General features: G+C 39.7%; 1 protein-coding gene across 1 annotated transcript; it reads right to left on the minus strand.

Annotated features, from left to right (window-relative positions):
- Positions 1-1,836: 1,836 nt before the first annotated feature.
- Positions 1,837-21,138, minus strand: dhx32a (DEAH (Asp-Glu-Ala-His) box polypeptide 32a). Its single transcript, XM_063003624.1, has 11 exons — positions 20,860-21,138; positions 18,409-18,602; positions 15,978-16,350; positions 14,126-14,365; positions 11,778-11,871; positions 11,273-11,422; positions 7,100-7,291; positions 6,735-6,875; positions 6,308-6,498; positions 3,145-3,335; positions 1,837-2,313 (listed from the first exon to the last, which is right to left on the minus strand). Exons 1-11 carry the CDS (start codon positions 21,136-21,138, stop codon positions 2,121-2,123), a joined length of 2,238 nt encoding a protein of 745 aa, XP_062859694.1. The 3' UTR covers positions 1,837-2,120.

A 21,138-nucleotide genomic window follows, 5' to 3' on the forward strand; every position in this document is an offset into this window, starting at 1 on the left:
ACAGGTGTCTGCAATTGCTTTCAGTGATATAAAGAGCCCTGACACACATCACCATCAATGAGTTTAACTGACAAACAAAAAAATTCTTACCTTATCACTCCTAAACACTTTTTGCATAATAATTTGGAACACAGTGTAGAGGCACTTTGTAGTTCTACAATTACTGACTGTAGTCCATCTGTTTCTCTACATGCTTTGTTAGCCCCATTCATGCTGTTCTTCAATAGTCAGGACTCTCCCAGGACAGATTAGGTATTATTTGGGTGGTGGATCATTCTTAGCATTGCAGCGACAGTGACAAGGTGGTGGTGTGTTAGTGTGTGTTGTGCTGGTATGAGTGGATAAGACACAGCAGCGCTGCTGGAGTTTTTAAACACCTCACTCTTTAAGTGGAGCTGATAAAATGGACAGTGAGTGTAGAAAGTTTTAATGTTATGGCTGATCAGTGTTTTGATTAAACCTTTTCCTTAAGAATTAGCCTCAACATTACAAGAATAGAGGCTTCTCTACTGGGAAGAATTCACTTTTAATACTCCCAAATTTCTCACACTAGTATTTAATTCTCATATTAGCAGCACCCCTTAATTTACTATTTACACTATATGCTGCAGCACCCTCTTTGGGTAGCACTAACCTTGGTCTATTATAGCTGGTCAGTGGATTTTTTTTTTTGCTTGATTGGTTGGATAGAGTCTGTAATAGTATACTTGAAACGCTACATGGACTGATGTACAGTAAGAACGTATTGTGCTTTCACGAGTCTGCTTACGAAATGCATTTTAGAGAAACATATACAGTACTATATTTTTATTAAAGCCCTTGTTTATTTCTTATTTATTAATTAGGATTTTAACATCATGTTTTATGCACTTTGGTTACATTCATGACAAAAACAGGATAATTACGCTTTACACATGATTAATCAGTTCACAAGTTCAATGTCCAACACAGTCATGGACAATTTTGTATCTCCAATTCACCCCACTTGCATGTTTTTGAACTGTGGGAGGAAACTGGAGCTCCTGGTGGAAACCCACGCAGACACAGGGAGAATATGCAAACGCCACACATAAAGGACCCGGACCACCCCACCTGGGGATTCTTGCTGTGAGGTGACAGTGCTACCCACTGAGCCACCGTGCCGCCCTCGCTTATTTCAACATGATGAAGCCAAGTCACATTCGGCATGTGTTATAACAGCATGTATGGATAACCTGAAAGTCCGTGTGCAATGACTGGCATGCCTACAGTTTAGACCTCTTACATTTAAAATGTATAAATGGTCATTATAAAGCACAAAATATGACAAATCTCTGGTTGCATAATGGAAGACAATACAGGTCGAAGAATTTACACATCATATGTGTAGTAGTGTCTTAACTTGAGCTTTAAGTTTTGTATAAGGGCACAGAAAAGTAATCAGCTTTAATTATGATCGTTAATGATGCCATAAATGAGGAGGCCATAAATGACACTATAAAACTTTCCACATTTCAAAATCTATTATTCAAGTTGTTGTCTGCAATATTTCAACATACAAAATAAATCATTCATGAACATTTCTTTAAACAAACAAAAACATTTTGCAGTCATTGGCATTATAAAAAGATAACTAGAAACCACTGAAATCCCAAAACTAAGTGTGAAAAAAGTGTAAACTTTTGACTTAAATATAAATTTGATTAACAAAGTCAGATGAACACAACTGATTGTAAATATACATGAATCCACTTATTAAACTTCTTTTTCTTAATGATAAATGAATTAATTAATATAATCACCAGCCCCTTATATGTACTGTACTTGCTCTTTGTGAAAAAGGACATAAATCAATGCTCTAATATAAATACATTTATTTGAAGCTGCAAAACTCAAATGTTCAAGCACCTGTTTTATCATCGTTTAAAGATGCTCATTTGTGAGTCCTTACACTCATCCATAACTCATTCTGTAACAGCACTTAACTTCAGGAATGTCAAATGCATATAACAACTGGAAATGTGACAAATCATATGAGACTGAATATAGAAATAAGGAAAGACTAGATGCTACAAATAAAGCTGGTCATGTTTAGTGAGTCCACATGGTTTAGTGATCATTTGATAGCTTGTGTATCCACATTACTGTATCAAACATCTGTCGTAAGACTGCGGCTCTTCTGTTTCTTTCTGTGTCTCTGGGATGCCAGTTTCTGTTATCTGACCTGCCGTTTTTCTCCCAGACCTCTCACTGTCCAAAATGTGCTGCAGAAACTCCTTACACTCACTAGAGGGCAGGTTGTAGAAAAAATACTGTGGTGCCATTTCAACAAACCTGCACAAACAAAACAAGAAATGTACTTTCTCACCTCTGGGCATGGCAAATAAATACAAATACTATTGTGTATGATAATATACAAGGGCCACTTGCAGCTAGTAACACATGGAAGTGTGGCCTATGCTTCTGTGCCTTAGGCCTATTACTGCTATATGTGTTAATTATTTATTAGGATTTTAACGTCATATTTTACACACTGGTTACATTCATGACAGAACAGGTAGTTACTGGTTACACAAGATTCATCAGTTCAAGTCTAATGTCAAACAGTCATGTACAATTTTGTATTTCTAATTCACCTCACTTGCTTGTCTTTGGACTGTGTGAGGAAACCCATGCAGACATGGGAACATGCAAACACCACACAAAGGATCCGGACCACTCCAGCTGGGAATCATACCCAGTACACACTTGCTGTGATGTAACAGTGCTACCCACTGACCGTGCCGCCCTCATATGCATATAAATGCACGTCTGTCCATGAGAACCACTGCAGTTTTTAAAAAGGTTGAAACATCTGGTGTGGACTAATAAATGAGGAATTTACTGTAATAGGTGCTAATGCTTGTAAACCTGTATCCAGAGGTGCTTTACTTATTATATTCAGTATTATTAGTAACTAATTTGAGCAGGGAAAGTGCATGCAAGTGCATGTGGTTTAGTTCCTTTTTAGACCGGGTTGTAACTGCTGTAAAATAAAATGCCTCAGTGCTATAAAAGTAATGACAACACAATCTGGAAAGCCACTGATACAAAACATCTAATTAGGCACACTTTATCCCTCCCAAAAGTATCATAATAGAATTATTGAGATAAAAATGGACTTACACTTCAGGTGAGATCTCTGTGATGGTGCGGATATAGTTGCTGTTGGAGAGAGTGTACTCGTGGAACAGCACCCACTCAGGCAGGCCGAGTTTGTGTGCTTTTGCTCCATAGGCTGATAACGGGTGAACCTGTGCCACATGCTTATTACACAGCATGAAATAGTTCCCCGAGCCGTCCACATCACGCGCAACCTGACCAATGAAACATGACATAATACAGTATAATGGTTAGTCTTAATGTGCTATTAATTACAGCATTTGGTTTTCTTTGATTACAACAGATAGATGCAACATCCAACCAGGATTCTCTTATATGTTTATAGTTGGACCACAATATTACTATGCTACTGTAAACTAGCATAGCAGATGAACAAAACTTATTATTTTACATTTAAGAGTGAACAGATTTCTGTTATAAACAAGTGCTATAGATCCAGACAGATACACCATTTAAGTACAATCTTGCAGGATGGGTCCTGAGAACTTGGGTTTGATCCTCATCTCTGGTCATTGTTTAGAGTTTGATGTTTTTTGACTTGTCTATGTACGTTTCCTGGGCTTCTCTGATTTACTCCAGCTACTTAAAACATGCCAGTGGTACAGTTGTAAAGGGATGTTGTTGTTCTTTGATTAATTGGCACCATGTCCAGGGTGTATTCCTGCCTTGTGCACAGTATTTCGGGGGGGGGGGAGAACTTGCCCCTCTCATGTTTTGAGCTTCTTAATGGCTTGTTCATTGTTTATGTAATTGTTTCCATCAATCTTCTTGCTGGTCATCCTATTCCACTTTTACCTTCAACTATATCAAGTACAGTAGTGTTCAAAAAAATAGCAGTGATTTTAAAAAAGTGAATAAAGCACAAAATCATTATAATAACTTTTATTTCCATAGATGCAAATGCACTGAAAATACTACACTTTCAATTCTAAATCAAAACATTAACAACATTTAGCCAGTTTGTGTTCATCCTTTACAGAAAGTTAAGAAAAATGAATATTAGGCTGTTCAAAAAAATAGCAGTGCAGCATTTTTCTTTAAAAACTCAAAAAATGTATGTATAAACTGAAAATGTTTGAGGTTTCACTTTACTTTAAATTACTGAACTAATATTTAGTGGCATAACAATTGTTTCTGAGATCTGTGTTGCATGGAGTCGACCAACTTCTGGCACCTCTGAACAGGTATTCCAGTCCAGAATGATTAGACTACATTCCACAGTTCTTCTGCAATTTTGGGTTTTGCCTCAAAAAAACGCGTTTCAGATATCAGCCCACAAGTTCTCTCTGGGATTGAAGTCAGGGGATTGGGCTGGTCACTCTATTACCTCAATCTTGTTTGTCTGTAACCAAGATGTTTTGGGTCACTGTCATTTTGAAACACCCATTTTAAGGGCATTTCTTCTTCGACATAGGGCAACATGATCTCCTCAAGTATTCTGATATATTTATACTGATCCATGATCCCTCGTATGAGATAAATAGACGTAACACCATGGTATGAAAAACATCCTCATATCATAGTTTTGTACCACCATGCTTTACTGTCTTCACAGTGTACTGTGGCTCGAATTCAGTGCTCGAGGGTCATCTGACATACTGTCTATGGCCACTTGACCCAAAAAGAACAATTTTGCTTTCACCAGTCCACAAAATGTTGAGCCATTTCTTCCACACTTTCTTCCGCATCTTTCAGGTTTTGGTTGTCACTTCAAGGCATTTGAGATCATTTTAGCTGAGCAGCTTATAATGTTGCACAGGTTGGTCATAGCATATTTCCTTCTGAAATACTGGGTAAAATGGGTTGTTCCAGGCATTGTTCTGATGAACAGCGTACTTTGATTAAAAAGTTGATTGTAGAGGGAAAAAACATACAGAGAAGTGCAGCAAATTATTGGCTGCTCAGCTAAAATGATCTCAAATGCCTTGAAGTGAAAACCAAAACCTGAAAGATGCGGAAGGAAGCGTGGAACTACTGTTCAAAAGGATCGAAGAATAGCCAGAATGGCAAAGGTTCAGCCAATGATCACCTCCAGAAAGATCAAGGAACATCTGAAGTTACCAGTGAGTACAGAAGATGATTAAGTGAAGCCAATTTACCAGCAAGAACTCCTTGCAAAGTCCCGTTGTTAAGAAACAGACACGTCCTGAATGGGTTCAAATTTCCCAAAGAACACATTGACTGGTCCAAAGAGAAATGACTCAACATTTTGTGGACTGGTGAAAGCAAAATTGTTCTTTTTGGGTCTAGTGGCCGTAGACAGTATGTCAGACGACCCTTGAGCACTGAATTCAAGCCCAAGTTCACTGTGAAGACAGTAAAGCATGGTGGTACAAAATGATGACATGGGGATGTTTCTCATACCATGGTGTTACGTCTGTTTATCGAATACCAGGGATCATGGATCAGTTTAAATATATCAGAACACTTGAGGAGATCATGTTGCCCTATGTTGAAAAAGAAATGTCCTTAAAATGGGTGTTTTAACATGACAATGACCCAAAACATCTTGATTACAGACAAATAAGATTGAGGTAATAGAGTGACCAGCCCAATCCCCTGACTTCAATCCCAGAGAGAACTTGTCTTCTGATGTCTGAAATGCGTTTTTTTGAGGCAAAACCCAAAAATGCAGAAGAACTGTGGAATGTACAGTAGTCTAATCATTCTGGACTGGATACCTGTTCAGAGGTGCCAGAAGTTGGTCGACTCCATGCAACACAGATCTTAGAAACAATTGTTATATTAAATATTAGTTCAGTAATTTAAAGTAAAGTGAAATCTCAAACATTTTTTCATGTTATAGATAAAATTTTTTAGTTTTTTTAAGAAAAATGCTGGCACTGCTATTTTTTTGAACAACCTAATATTCATTTTTCTTAATTTTCTGTTAAGGATGAACGCAAACTGGCTAAATTTTAATAATGTTTTGATTTAGAATTGAAAGTGTAGTATTTTCAATGCATTTGCATTCATGGAAATAAAAGTTATTATAATGATTTTGTGCTTTATTCGGTTTTTTGAAATCACTGCTATTTTTTTGAACACTACTGTAGGTTTGTAACTTTAAATATAAGCTTAATTTATATTTCACTCAAGCTTGACTATCCACTGTTAATCTAACTGTATGATAAGTATCTCTTCTTACTGCACCATGTTTTTCTACCTGCATGAAGAAGCCAGCCAGTAGTGCACGCTTGATGTTGAGCGTGTTGGTCTTTGTGCCGAAGGCCGGCTCAGACAGCGGCAGTTCCAGTTTCTTTAGTGTTTCAGTAAGCTCAGTTCTTATAGCATCTGCGGTCTGCAGAGCTGCACAGCATAAAAAGTAGTCCTGGCACCACTTCTCCTGTGTTAAACCTGCCACTGAAATCACAGCAGTCAAAAGCAGTGCAAACATTTTACAAATTAATCTATTGGAATCTTCAATAAAATGCAATCGGCTGGCATTAAATTCTAAATTTGTTTAGATTTGAGAATCAACAAATTATAGATGTGTTTTTATTGCATTTCTTAAAATGTCCCAACTTTTCTGGAAATAGGGTTTCTTAATTCACTGGGACTTTAGTATTTGGATTTGTGTAGGCACCACCTACATGAGTCTTTTTGGCAGCATTTAAAGGAATTAAAAATGTTGATCAGGGTGAAGTGATCTCCTTCTGAGTGGTGCAACTTCATGTGACACAGCATTGCTTCTGTCTCCATCCCAAGAGGTGGTTCTACAAAGCAGCTTGGAGCTGAAAGTTAAGACAGAACAATTGGATGCATTAGGTGATACCATATTCTGGTCATGACTGATGAAGGAACGACTAGATCTGTTTATGTTACCTTACATATATACATTTTTGATATTGTAGTTAAATTTGTTTTATAGATACATAAGCAAAAGGGCTATTTTCAATGTTTTAGTAAAGAAATGTAAGAAAACCAGATTTCAAAGTGCTCAGCATGCTGGCTATACCTGCTAGCATGGCTGCAATAGTGAGCATCTCACTAACACAGTCAAATTCACAAGAAGCTAGCAAAGCTTTAGCCATCTGTGGGTCTAACGGAATCTCAGACATTATGATGCCAATCTCAGACAGATTTCCATCATCATCCAGTGCTGCAAGATAATCCAGATCCTCCAAAGCCTGCATCAAACTTTCAGGATCTGTTAGAAAAACAGAATTATTTTTTAGCAGAGAGAAACACCTGCTTACACATCGCTAATTTATACAGAATCTGATTTGTCCCGATACCAGGTGTTTTCAAAATAACCAACATGAACAATTATTGTCCAGACATTATAACAGTACATCTAAACTCAATTTAAAATGTAAGACTACCCACAATATTCAAATGTGGGTCAGTTTTATACAACCCCAAATTAGAAAAAGTTGAGACAACATGGAAAATGCAAATAATAAGTACCCGTACCCTATTCTTCTGCAGCCATGCCTTTGTAATGTGTGCAGCATGTGGTTTTGCATTGTCTTGTTGAAAAATGCATGGACGTCCCTGGAAAAGATGACATCTTGAAGGCAGCATATGTTGCTCTAAGATCTCAATGTACTTTTCTGCATTAATGCTGCCATCACAGGGGTGTAAATGACCTTTGCCAAGGGCACTGACACAGCCCCATACCATGACAGACCCTGGCTTTTGGACCTTTTCGTCTTTGGTCCGGAGCACACGGCGTACATTTTTTCCAAAAAAAGACCTGGAATACTGATTGATCTGACCACAATACACATTTCTACTGTGTGATGGTCCATCCTAGATGTCTCCGAGCCCAGAGAAGTCAACGCTGCTTCTGAACATGGTTAACATAAGGCTTCTTTTTTGCACAGAAAAGTTTTAAGTGGCATTTGTGCATGTAACTCTGTATTGTAGAGCTTGACAAAGGTTTGACAAAGTAATCCCTCACCCATGTGGTTATATCTATTCAGAGTGGCATTTAACTTGTAACAACACAAAATAAATGCTTTTATTTTTGCTATTCTTTTTAATAGTTTTTATACTTAGATCACGACAGAAATGTGAAGTCCTAGATCCTAAAACTTGTAAAGTTTTCAGTTTCCTGATTGCATGTAAATCTGTCCTGCTTCTGTCTAATTTTAAGAAATTGTTCTATATTTGTTGTTCTCTCTCATAATTTAGCTAATTTTTAATGAACTGTCTTATGCTGCTCTCTTTGTTTTTATCTTAATTATTCTTGATGTTGATGTACTATTTTGATTTTGTACTATGATTTGTATGGTGTATGTACGTATTTGTTTTGATTATTTGTCTTATGTAAAGCGTCTTTGAGTATCTTGAAAAGCGCTATATAAATAAAATGTATTATTATTATTATTATTATCAGCTATTGTTTAGTGGCGGTTCTTGATGCAGCACCGTCTGAGGGATCAAAGATCACTGGTGTTCAGCTTAAGCTTGCACCCTTGGCCTTTACGCACTGAAATTCCTCCAGAATCCTTGAATGGTTTAATGATATTATGCACTGTAGAGGGAGAAATATGCAAATCCCTTCCAATCCTTCTTTGATGTTCATTGTTTTTGAACATTTCAATCATTTTCTCACACATTTGTTGATAAACTGGAGATCCTCTGATCATCTTTGCTCATCAAAGTCTCAGCCTTTCCTGGATGCTGCTTTTGTACCAAACCATGATTACAGTCACCTGTTGACATCACCTGTTTGGAATCACATCAGTATTTAGTTATTTCACCTCGTTACTAGCCTTAAAGTGCCCCCGTCCCCATAGATTATTTAGGGGTGCCATTAATTATGGCAAATGGTTTTGTTGAAACTAAACATTTCTTAATGTTATTTACTTTGATTTAAGAATATATTTTTCTCTTTTCTCAGTGTGAGATTAAGCTAATTTGCTAAAACATCAATTTCTTAACCTGTTTTAACTTATTTTTACCAGGAGTGCCAATAATTGTGGCAGGGACTATATATGTACAAGTTGCTGTTATTTTAAACAGACATAAGTTTTCTAAAACACTTTGATTTCTAATGTTCATAGTCTTTACATCAAGAGGTCTATTAAGAGTGACTGTAGTAGTCATGTGTTTTTTTCTGGATCAGTTGTGGTTAAACCCTTTCTTCCTGTCTGTTGTGTCTGGCAGATTAATATGAACAGAGTTATCTGTAGATCTATCCAGATCTTCTTTCTCTGCGCTAGAGGGTCACTAAGCTCACTGGATCACCGGTGTTTCTCACACAGGCCAGGGTCACAGTGAACAACAATGAAGTGAAGACTAGCAGTGTATAGCACTGTATACACTGCTGCCATGCATCACTAAACACTGACACCACACTGAAACAGACCTATTTAGCATAATCATCATTCATTCATTGTCATGAATCCCTGTTGGTTTAGTACCATTTGGAAACACTGGGCTCAAGCCAAAATGCAGTCTAGGCAGGGTGCCAAACCATTACAGGGCAACAGGAACCCCCACAATCACGTACTCACTCACACCCAAGGGCAAGTAGATGATAGAGAGCTGCATTTAAAATAAATCGGATACAACTAATAATCACAGGAGCACTTAAAAAAATCAAGTGCACCAACACCATAAATACAGTACACAATAAAACTATTGTTTAACAGTTAACATCAGCTCCATATTAGTGACTCAAAGTCCAGATTAACTTTTCCTCAAACTACCCCTTTAAAAATGTAATTAATGATAAAATAGTAATAAGGGCGGCACTGTGGTTTAGTGGATAGCACTGTCGCCTCACAGCAAGAAGGTCCTGGGTTCGATCCCCAGGTGGGGCGGTCCTGGTCCTTTCTGTGCAGAGTTTGCATGTTCTCCCCGTGTCTGCATGTGTTTACTCCAGGAGCTCCGGTTACCTCCCACAGTCCAAAAACATGCAGTCAGGTTATTTGGAGACACTGAATTGCCTTATAGGTGAATGGGTGTGTGTGTGTGTGTGTGTGTCTGCCCCACGATGGACTGGCACCCTGTCCAGGGTGTAACTGTGTGCCTTGCGCCCATTGAAAAGCTGGGACCCCCTGCGACCCTAATTGGATAAGTGGTTAAGAAAGTGAGTGAGTGAGTAAAATAGTAATATATTTTCTGTTTTAAATAGTTTGAAATGAGAAAACAGAATACAAAGGTTATGTTATAAATGCACTTAAATGATTTATCTATTTATTTTCACTTACTGCTTCATTCTGGTCAGGTTCACAGTGTCTGGAAACACCCAGAAACGCTGGGCACAAAGTTTAAATACAATCTGAACAGGGTGCTAATCCATCACAGGTCACAATTTTGTGCCTTACTCAGTGGAACAATTTAGCATGATTTTGTGAGGTGGAAAAAATTCAGTCATTTACTTATGGTGGAAATTTTGCACAACCAATCAATTTACTGGCATATAATTGTGAGGTGCGAGGGAACCTGAGTAAAGAGGGGAAACATACGTGAACACAAAAGAAGACATGCAAAGCCTCACCAGAGGCGACAGTCAAACCCAGGTCATAGTACCTGTACTGCTGTGCAGGATTTACTCTACCAGCTGTACAAGTGTGCCACACTCTCAGTATGAAATAGGGAAAAGTACTTTAGTTTGTGCCGAATCATATTTATGGGCTATCAACTGATGGTCATCCTATAGAGCCCCTTGCGAGGGTCTCTGCTCCAGGGGCGCTGTACAATGGCTGACCCATTGTACCCATCGTACAATTAAAAATTTAATTAGGGGACGTTGGTAGCCTACAGGGTAGAGCTTTGGGCCATCAATCGAAAGGTTGAGAGCTTGAATCCTGCCTCTGCCATGCTGCTACTATTCAGCCCTTGAGGGCCAGGGGTGCCGTGCAATGGCTGACCCTGCGCTCTGTCCCAACTTCCAAACAAGCTGGGATATGAGAAACAGAATTTCATTGTACTGTACACCTGTATATGTATACATGACAAATAAAGGCGTTCCATTCAAAATGGTGTAACATAGCACAGCCTTATAAACACACCTAAACCAGCTTGATGCTCCTTTGATGTTCTCAACTATTATTTCTCTCTACTTTCTGCACACTCAGGCAAAATTACTGAAATTACAAAATTATTATTTTTTTTAGATGCTAATGATAAAAAAAAAAAACTACAAGCACAAATGTAGATGATCAGATCTGACCTGGCCTGCTGATAAAATCAAAGTGTCTGAGTCCAGCCACTTCCATTCTCTTGAGGAAGAGTACAGATGAGGTGATGTTCGACTCCAGAATCTGAGCAGGGATCTCGGCACACAGAACCGTCTCCTCAGGGTACAGACAAAAACACCTTCCTGTTTACAGTGAAACAGAGAGAGACAATCACATAAACCACAGAGTACTAAATTATAATTTACATGGTCTGTTTAAGAAAATAGTCATTTCTGATTGGTTGGAAGGGGTTGGCTAATTACATATAACCAAGCTATTAAGCAAAATGAAAAGTTACATGCTAATATTGTTAACAATTTAAAAACATAATGCTACCCTAAAATGTTCCCAGCATCTGTTAGTCTCATGAAGGTAATTTCATGATGATGCTTTGCATAAGCCTCTAATAAGTATAAGTCCATGTTTTGGTGAGTCAGAGCTGGTGGTCCTAATATTTTGGCTCATCAGTATATTAGACATGCTTTAAATTGAGATTACCTGCTAAGCCTGCCAGCTGTTTACGGATTTCTGCCCGACATCTACTGATGGGTCTGATCACCTCAGCGCTGGCTCTCACACGTGGGATATACACCTACAGAATACAGAAGTAACATGATAAAATTAGCTTAAAAAAACGGAGTGTCTATTTGCACCCGGGTACACATAGCATTCCCCACACAGTACAGCTATTCGTACCCCAAAAAGAAAAAGAGCAAACAAACTCAATTGCGCATGTCTACCAACAATATATAAACACTATACATGGACATGCTAAAGGTCAAGGGATAGCAGTAAATTGATCCTGAAGTGGCGTTACCTGGGGATGGCTTGGAAATGCCCATATCTGTATAAGTTGTGAGGTATTATCTTGTGAGTAAGGCTGACCACTGGCCAGTGTGCTCATGGCAAGGCGATGCGAATTAATGGAGTTTGAGTGAGGCAGTATTGTGGGTACCAGACGGGTGGGACATTTAACATTCCTTAATCCAGTGTCACATGTACTGGGAATATGTCATAGAGGGACCAGATATCCTGCACCTACAAATACCACTGACCTGTGGGTGGCTATCCAGATGGCACGGGTCAACACCCCTCCAGATATTTCCGTCCACTTGTGGAACCAATGCCTGCTGCACTTAGCCAGGCTAAAGGGGTACCTAACATGATACTAGTTCCTGTACCAAGACTTTTGGCATGTCAGTATATATTGCTATTTTACACCTGGGTGTAGATAATGTTTAATGTAAATAATACAATCTGAAAATATTATACAATCTGAAAATAATATAAATAATAGTGAAATTATTTGTAATCTTGTGATATTTACACCTGGGTGTAAATAGTATAAATTGCTGTTTACACCAGGGTGCAAATTGTACACTTTGCTGCTTACACCAGGGTGCAAATAGCATCTGCCTTAAAAAAAATGTCATTATCACCAGAATTATGTAGTCATGCACTTTTGTTTTATCTAAACATGACAGACAATTATATTTATATTATATTTACTGATTCCTAAACCGGGACAGTGGTAGCCTAGTGGGTAGAGCTTTGGGCTAGCAATCGTAAGACTGTGGGTTTTGAATCCCGGCTCTGCCATGCAGCCATACAATGACTGACCCTGCACTCCATCCTGCTTCCACACAAGCCGAGATATGCAGAAAATTAAATTCATTGTACTGTGCATATACAGTATATATACACTGATCAGCCATAACATTAAAACCACCTCCTTGTTTCTACACTCACTGTCCATTATATCAGCTGCACTTACCATATAGAAGCACTTTGAAGTTCTACAATTACTGACTGTAGTCCGTGTATTTCTCTACATACTTTTAGTCTTCTTTCACCCTGTTCTTCAACGGTCAGGACCCCCACAGGACCACCACAGAGCAGGTATTATTTAGGTGGTGGATCGTTCTCAGCACTGCAGTGACACTGACATGGTGGTGGTGTGTTAGTGTGTGTTGGCCAGTGATAGCTCAGTGGTTAAGGTACTGGACTAGTAAACAGAAGGTTGCCGGTTCAAGCCCCGCCACCACCAAGTTGCCACTGTTGGGTCCCTGAGCAAGGCCCTTAACCCTCAATTGCTCATTGTGTTCCGCTCACTGTGTAAGTCGCTTTGGATAAAAGCGTCTGCTAAATGCTGAAAATGTAAATGTGTTGTGCTGGTTTGAGTGGATCAGACACAGCAGTGCTGCTGGAGTTTTTAAATACCGTGTCCACTCACTGTCCACTCTATTAGACACTCCTACCTAGTTGGTCCACCTTGTAGATGTAAAGTCAGAGACGATCTCTCATCGATTGCTGATGTTAGAGTTGGTCATCTTCTAGAGCTTCATCAGTGGTCACAGGACGCTGCCCACAGGGCGCTTTTTGGTTGGTAGACTATTCACAGTCCAGCAGTTACAGTGAGGTGTTTAAAAACTGCATCAGCGCTGCTGTGTCTTATCCACTCATACCAGCACAACACACACTGACACACCACCACCATGTCAGTGTCACTGCAGTGCTGAGAATGATCCACCACCCAAATAATACCTGCTCTGTGAGGGTCCTGACCATTGAAGAACAGGGTGAAAGTGGCTAACAAAGCATGCAGAGAAACAGATGGACTGCAGTCAGTAATTGTAGAACTACAAAGTGCTTCTGTATGGTAAGTGGAGCTGATAAAATGGACAGTGAGTGTAGAAACAAGGAGGGGGTTTTAATGTTATGGCTGATCAGTGTATATACTGCCATGCCTAATACAATCAATTACATATACAGTAGTAATGCCATCTAGTCTGTGTATCAGAATTTACTGACTGATAGTAACTTAATTTGAAGACATAATTACTTACAAATCTCTTCTCCACTCCAGTGTCAATCACAAACTTGACATTGTCCACTGACCAAAACATGTCTTCTGATTGACTGCAGGACAGAAAAACCTTCCGCTCTTTCTTTTGTGATTGATGGTCTGTAATTGGTAGGCAGATCCCAGCATGGCACGGGCACATGATTACTGGGACCAACTCTCCGTAAGTTCCATTTAACCTGAGAGCTTCTTTAGCCAAAACACTGCAGGCACAGCCCACCTCCTAACACACACACACACAACACAGACACAAAACACACCCCATAACACAAGCTGTTGTATGTATTGTTCTACACTCAAAAGTGTGTTCATGTCCGGTCTTTCACAGTGGAGTGGTTTCATAAAAATCTCTCTAATTACTGATGTTTATAACCTCCAGAGTACCATAAGAACACTGGCTAGGTGTGAAAACCAGGATTTACTAATATTGAGTTGCCTTTATGATGTCATTTGTGTTCACATACATTAAACAAGTCCCTACACTTTACTAATGTGGTTGCCAAATGATCAAAAATTAAATAACTCATCAGCAGATTGAAAATTAACTATAGAACAGTGCAAAAATAAACAGATAGTATCTACTGTTCTAATTTATCAGCCATTTTATTTTATGCACGCTCAATTTTGGTACTGTAATGTTCATCCAACCAGACTGTATGACTGTATGACCTTTACAAGAAGGTCCTGGGTTCAAACCCCAGGTGGGGCGGTCTGGGTCCTTTCTGTGTGGAGTTTGAATGTTCTCCCCGTGTCTGCGTGGGTTTCCTCCGGGAGCTCCGGTTTCCTCCCACAGTCCAAACACATGCAGTCAAGTTAATTGGAGACACTGAATTGCCCTATAGGTGAATGAGTGTATGTGTGTGTGTGTGTTTGTGTATGTGTCTGCCCTGCGATGGACTGGCGCCCCATCCAGGGTGTTACTGTGTGCCTTGCGCCCATTGAAAAGCCCCCCCCCCCATAATGTTGATTATTAGCTTTAGTAGGTATATATCAAATTGTAATCCAGTGCAGTTGTAGCCTAGTGGTTAAGGTACTGGAGTAGGCTTGGACCTTGCAAGGACCTGTCGTGGCCGTTTGTCAGTTTAAAGACAATGTTTCTCAGTGCAAGACTGCAAAGAATTTAGCTCTTTCACCATCTACAGTTCATAATATAATGAAAAGATTCAGGGAGTCATGGGAATTCTCGGTGTGTGAAGGCCAAAGGTAGAAACTGCTGCTGAACATGCATGACCATCAAGCCCTCAGGCTGGTTCAAGCCCCACCACTGCCAGGTTGCCACTGTTGGGCCCTTGAGCAAGGCCCTTAACCCTCAATTGCTTAGACAATATACTGTCACAGATAAAAGCGTCTGCTGTAAATGTTTGTTTGTTTGTTTGTTTATTAGGATTTTAATGTCATGTTGTACACTTTGGTTACATTCATGACAGGAACAGTAGTTACACAAGGTTCATCAGGTTCATCAGTTCCCAAGGTTATATCAGACACAGTCTTGGACAATTTAGTGTCTCCAATTCACCTCACTTGCATGTGTTTGGACTGTGGGAGGAAACCGGAGCACCCGGAGGAAAGCCACGCGGACACGGGGAGAACATGCAAACTCCACACAGAAAGGACCTGGACCGCCCCACCGGGGGATCGAACCCAGGACCTTCTTGCTGTGAGGCTACAGTGCTACCCACTTAACCACCGTGCCACCCAGCTGTAAATGTAATCCATATAAAAGTGTCTGCTAAATGCCATAAATGTAAATGTAATCCATATCATGGTTGCACATACACTGACACTTGCTTACTGTTCAATACAAGTGAAAAACAATAAACAGAATACCACGTTACCTGTTCTGAGGCTAAGAACACAGCAATATCCCCTAGCTCTCTGGTCTTGTGCACCTCCACGACGAGTCTCAGAGCTGAGTGGAAGCTCTCAGTGCTGACTTGCCTACTGTAAAGCACCTCAGGTAAGCATGGGGATGCCACATGCAGGTGAGCCGCACCACCAAAGTGAGTTAGAAGTGTTTGGGAAGCCGGTAGGACGGACAGCACCACCACCCGCAGGTCCTCACGCTGAAGAATAACCTCCCGAAGCAGAAGCATGAGGAGATCTGTGCTGACTGTGCGTTCATGAGCCTGATCAATCACCACCACCCCATAATGCTCCAATAACGGGTCAGACATCAAATCTCTGAGCAACACATCATCTGTACAGTACCTGAAAAGCATAAATTTTACCATGACCCTTTAGATTATATTTTGTAAATATAAAATAACATTAGATACTGATGCATGCAACACATACAAAAAAGTTGACTAAGACCAAACTGTACAAGTAACACTGTTCTGGAAGGTTCCACATTTAGCAGTTTAACTGGTAACAGGCAAGGTCATCAAGACTGAGTATAAAAGGTACATCCACCAAAGGTCTTTGCAAGGACTTGTCATGGCTCACCCTGAATTGTCAGTCAGTTTAAACACAAAGATTGCAATGAATTTAGCTCTTTCACCATCTACAGTTCATAATATTATGAAAAGATTCAGGCAGTCATGTAAATTCTATGTATGTAAAGGCCAAGGGTAGAAACCGCTGCTGAACATGCGTGACCATTATGCCCTCAGGCGGTATTGTTTGTCGTGCTAGGGAGTACTTTGGAAAATTATCGTCACTTAATGCAGTCCTATGCAGGGAAATGCCACAAGTTCTTTGGGCTTGTAGTCATCTGGAATGGACCAAAAGACACCAAAAGTGTTCTGTGGTCAGACAAGTCCACATTTTAGCTCAAACATCATTTTCCACGTCTCAAAGATGGAAAAGACCATCCTGTTACCAGTGCATCTGCATATAAAGTACCATTGATGCTGAGGCTCATTTTGGTATCCTCAAAAAACATATGATGCTGTCAAGACCATGTCTTTTCCCAGAAACCTTATGTCTATTTCAGCAGGACAATGGCAGGCCTCACAGAGTGCAGAGTACTGCATTTTTAGAAAATTGTATATATACAGGGGTTGGACAAAATAACTGAAACACCTGTCATTTTAGTGTGGGAGGTTTCATGGCTAAATTGGACCAGTCTGGTGGCCAATCTTCATTAATTGCACATTGCACCAGCAAGAGCAGAGTGTGAAGGTTCAATTAGCAGGGTAAGAGCAGAGTTTTGCTCAAAATATTGCAATGCACACAACATTATGGGTGACATACCAGAGTTCAAAAGAGGACAAATTGTTGGTGCACGTCTTGCTGGCGCATCTGTGACCAAGACAGCAAGTCTTTGTGATGTATCAAGAGCCACGGTATCCAGGGTAATGTCAGCATACCACCAAGAAGGACAAACCACAACCAACAGGATTAACTGTGGACGCAAGAGGAAGCTGTCTGAAAGGGATGTTCGGGTGCTAACCCGGATTGTATCCAAAAAACATAAAACCACGGCTGCCCAAATCATGGCAGAATTAAATGTGCACCTCGACTCTCCTGTTTCCACCAGAACTGTCCGTCGGGAGCTCCACAGGGTCGATATACACGGCCGGGCTGCTATAGCCAAACCTTTGGTCACTCGTGCCAATGCCAAACGTCGGTTTCAATGATGCAAGGAGCGCAAATCTTGGGCTGTGGACAATGTGAAACATGTATTGTTCTCTGATGAGTCCACCTTTACTGTTTTCCCCACATCCGGGAGAGTTACGGTGTGGAGAAGCCCCAAAGAAGCGTACCACCCAGACTGTTGCATGCCCAGAGTGAAGCATGGGGGTGGATCAGTGATGGTTTGGGCTGCCATATCATGGCATTCCCTTGGCCCAATACTTGTGCTAGATGGGCGCGTCACTGCCAAGGACTACCGAACCATTCTGGAGGACCATGTGCATCCAATGGCGGTGCCGTGTATCAGGATGACAATGCACCAATACACACAGCAAGACTGGTGAAAGATTGGTTTGATGAACATGAAAGTGAAGTTGAACATCTCCCATGGCCTGCACAGTCACCAGATCTAAATATTATTGAGCCACTTTGGGGTGTTTTGGAGAAGCGAGTCAGGAAACGTTTTCCTCCACCAGCATCACGTAGTGACCTGGCCACTATCCTGCAAGAAGAATGGCTTAAAATCCCTCTGACCACCGTGCAGGACTTGTATATGTCATTTCCAAGACGAATTGACGCTGTATTGGCCGCAAAAGGAGGCCCTACACCATACTAATAAATTATTGTGGTCTAAAACCAGGTGTTTCAGTTATTTTGTCCAACCCCTGTATGTCTGCGTGTCAGGCATACCGGAGTATAGTGTCAGTGGAGCAGCAGTTCTCTAGTGGTATGCTGTAGCCCACCTCATGCCCGATATTGACATCCATCTCATCAGCAACACGCAGTGCCAAATCTACAGCCTGCTGCCTCTGGATCTGACTGCAGACCACCCCACCATGCTGGGACTGGACCTCCAAACAGAACTCCGCACACCACTGAGGAATCTAAACATGTTTACATATACACAGTCATTTAAATACTATATTATTTGCCTAAATAATGAAGGCACTGGTGATTAGGAATGGAACGATGCACCACAAGACAGTTAAAAATCGGTGCACATGTGCCACGATTCGAATAGGTTATTGTGGTGGACATCACTACAGGGTTGCCAGGTTCGGATTTTTCCAGCCAAATTTATTTATGTGAGGATACTTTCTTTATTTGTATTCTTCATTTATTGTTCGTTTATTTATACAATGTTGGATTTGTTTTAAAATTTCATTTCAGTTTTTTTTACACATTAAGCATTATTTTGCATACTTTGTACCTACATCAGAAATAAAAGGGCATTCATTATTTAAATAAATAAAAGATAAGCACAAATACAGTATTTTATTTTATTTTTTTTAAAGAGAAATAATAAAAGGAAACTGTGTCATAATTTGTCTTCAATTTCACTTTGTTTAAAAAAAATCGGGAAAAAATCATATCGTGAACCCAGTATCGTGAATCGTATCGCATCGATGGTAGAGTGTATCGTTACATCCCTACTGGTGATGCAACAATAAATTTCGATGCAAAAATGTAAGGATGTGCATCATGGACATGCTTAATATCAGATCTGTATTCACCTTGCCTCTTAACACAACTGAAATCCAGTAAAAACAAGAATGTCACTTGATCGTTCTCTTTAACCTTTATTTAACTGACAAAATTACAAAGAAAAAACTTCCACTTTTTCCTGACCAACATTTATTTAAATTGTAAATAATATCAAATTTTCAATGTGATACCTGCTGCACATGCAAAAAGAGTTAGGACAGAGGCATTTTTACCAGTGTTTATTATTTTTAAGAAATACAATGAGAATGAGAATTATAAAATATACATATGCTGGTTAACAAAGTGAAATTATGTGGTGTTTATAAGCACAGTTCTGCTATTGTCATTAAAACAATTCAACTACAAGTTAATTGTTTTGTTTGCAGCATTTCTGCATATATGATTGAGCTGTTATGTTTGTTGGACCCACACATTGTGCCATTTTCAGCAGGAATGTGCTTGATCATGCATTCTCACTTAATCTCTGACTGACCCACATATTCAGGGAGCATATGAGTACTTGTTTGTAACAGTATAAAATTTCACCTTGCTTATACTTATCCTTTGGGGTCTGACATTATCCACATGCTTCATAATACCAATGTCTGCACAAAAACACTTGTGTATACACCCGAAACTTAGTGTTTTCTGACGGTCAGTATCAAACAACACAGGTCAAGATGAGCAAAAATAATGTAAGTATGACCAACACCTCTGCATTAGCTTGTTTAACGTCCAATTTTAAAACCATGTCCATAAATATAGGTTGGCCCCCCTTTGTGACTATTCATAGCCACTATTCCAATTTCAGAACACTGGTGTTTCACATAATTGCACATACATTACAGTCCACATAGCACTTATCCATCAAAGCCACTCATGATACCCCTAACTTTACAGGACTTCCAATGGAGCTACTTTGCCCTACTTGCATCTACAGCAATTCATGCATCAATACACACAACATTTACATTTTCAGCATTTAGCAGACGCTTTTATCCAAAGCAACTTACAGTCAAAGCAATTGAGGGTTAAGAGCCTTGCTCAAGGGCCCAACAGTAGCAACCTGGCAGTGGTGGGGTTTGAACCAGCAACCTTCTGCTTACTAGTCCAGTACCTTAACCACTAGGCTACAACTGCCCAACAAACAAAAACTGTGGAGTTTTCACTTTTACTTTAAACTATTAAAATACATTTGACAGTGGTCACTATGCTGGACTTGTGACTGGATTAAGTTTCCAATAAAATGATTTTTTATTTATTTATTAATAGCCAATAACTGCTTTATTCTGCCGAAACCCAGCGATGGATTGTCGTCCTGTACAACGTATTCTGGAAGCTAAATTGTTTGTTTGGACGGTGTATTTCATTATATTAAAACCTAAATGTATAAAGAGAAAACGATAATAAGGACATTTTTACTTTTGGCACACAAGCTGATAAAATTTGCTGTTCAGCTTTGGTTGTGATTTGCAATACATGTGCTTATTTAATACTGCAATGGCAACCCTGATTGATTGTTTAAAGTTTACACAATTTCCCACTCTGGCAACCCTACACCTGCAGCCACTGTAAAACAGAAGGCAACGTTGAAGTATGGTTTAAATGTTAGCAGTTGCTTGTATGATGATGTAAAACCTTACATTCTGAACTTACCTGTGTACTTTTTCCAGTTTTTGTTGTCCCAGAGATGACAACAAGTTGATTATTTTGTAAAACACTCATAAATTGGTCTTTAGTTTCCCAGATGGGCAGTTTCTGTCTCTCCTGTAGTAGTTTATAATACCGTGAGGAATAAGGTAATCCATCAAACCGATTCAACTCTAAATCATCTCCAAAACAGAACAAACCATCAGATTTTTCCATAAGCACAATACCGGTTTCTTTCTCCACGATTTCACCAGCATTTGATCTTCTACTGTTGCTCTCAGCCAT

This window comes from Trichomycterus rosablanca, chromosome 10, assembly GCF_030014385.1.
Source record: "Trichomycterus rosablanca isolate fTriRos1 chromosome 10, fTriRos1.hap1, whole genome shotgun sequence".
Lineage (NCBI taxonomy): Eukaryota > Metazoa > Chordata > Actinopteri > Siluriformes > Trichomycteridae > Trichomycterus > Trichomycterus rosablanca.

Excerpts from the sequence above, each read along its gene's own strand:
- dhx32a (XM_063003624.1), bottom strand. The coding sequence starts at position 21,138 with ATGGCTGAGAGCAACAGTAGAAGATCAAATGCTGGTGAAATCGTGGAG. Across the intron at positions 18,603-20,859 it reads AAACTGGAAAAAGTACACAG|ATTCCTCAGTGGTGTGCGGA; the intron begins GTAAGTTCAGAA and ends AAACATGTTTAG. Across the intron at positions 2,314-3,144 it reads ACAGAGATCTCACCTGAAGT|GTTTGTTGAAATGGCACCAC; the intron begins GTAAGTCCATTT and ends TTGTTTGTGCAG.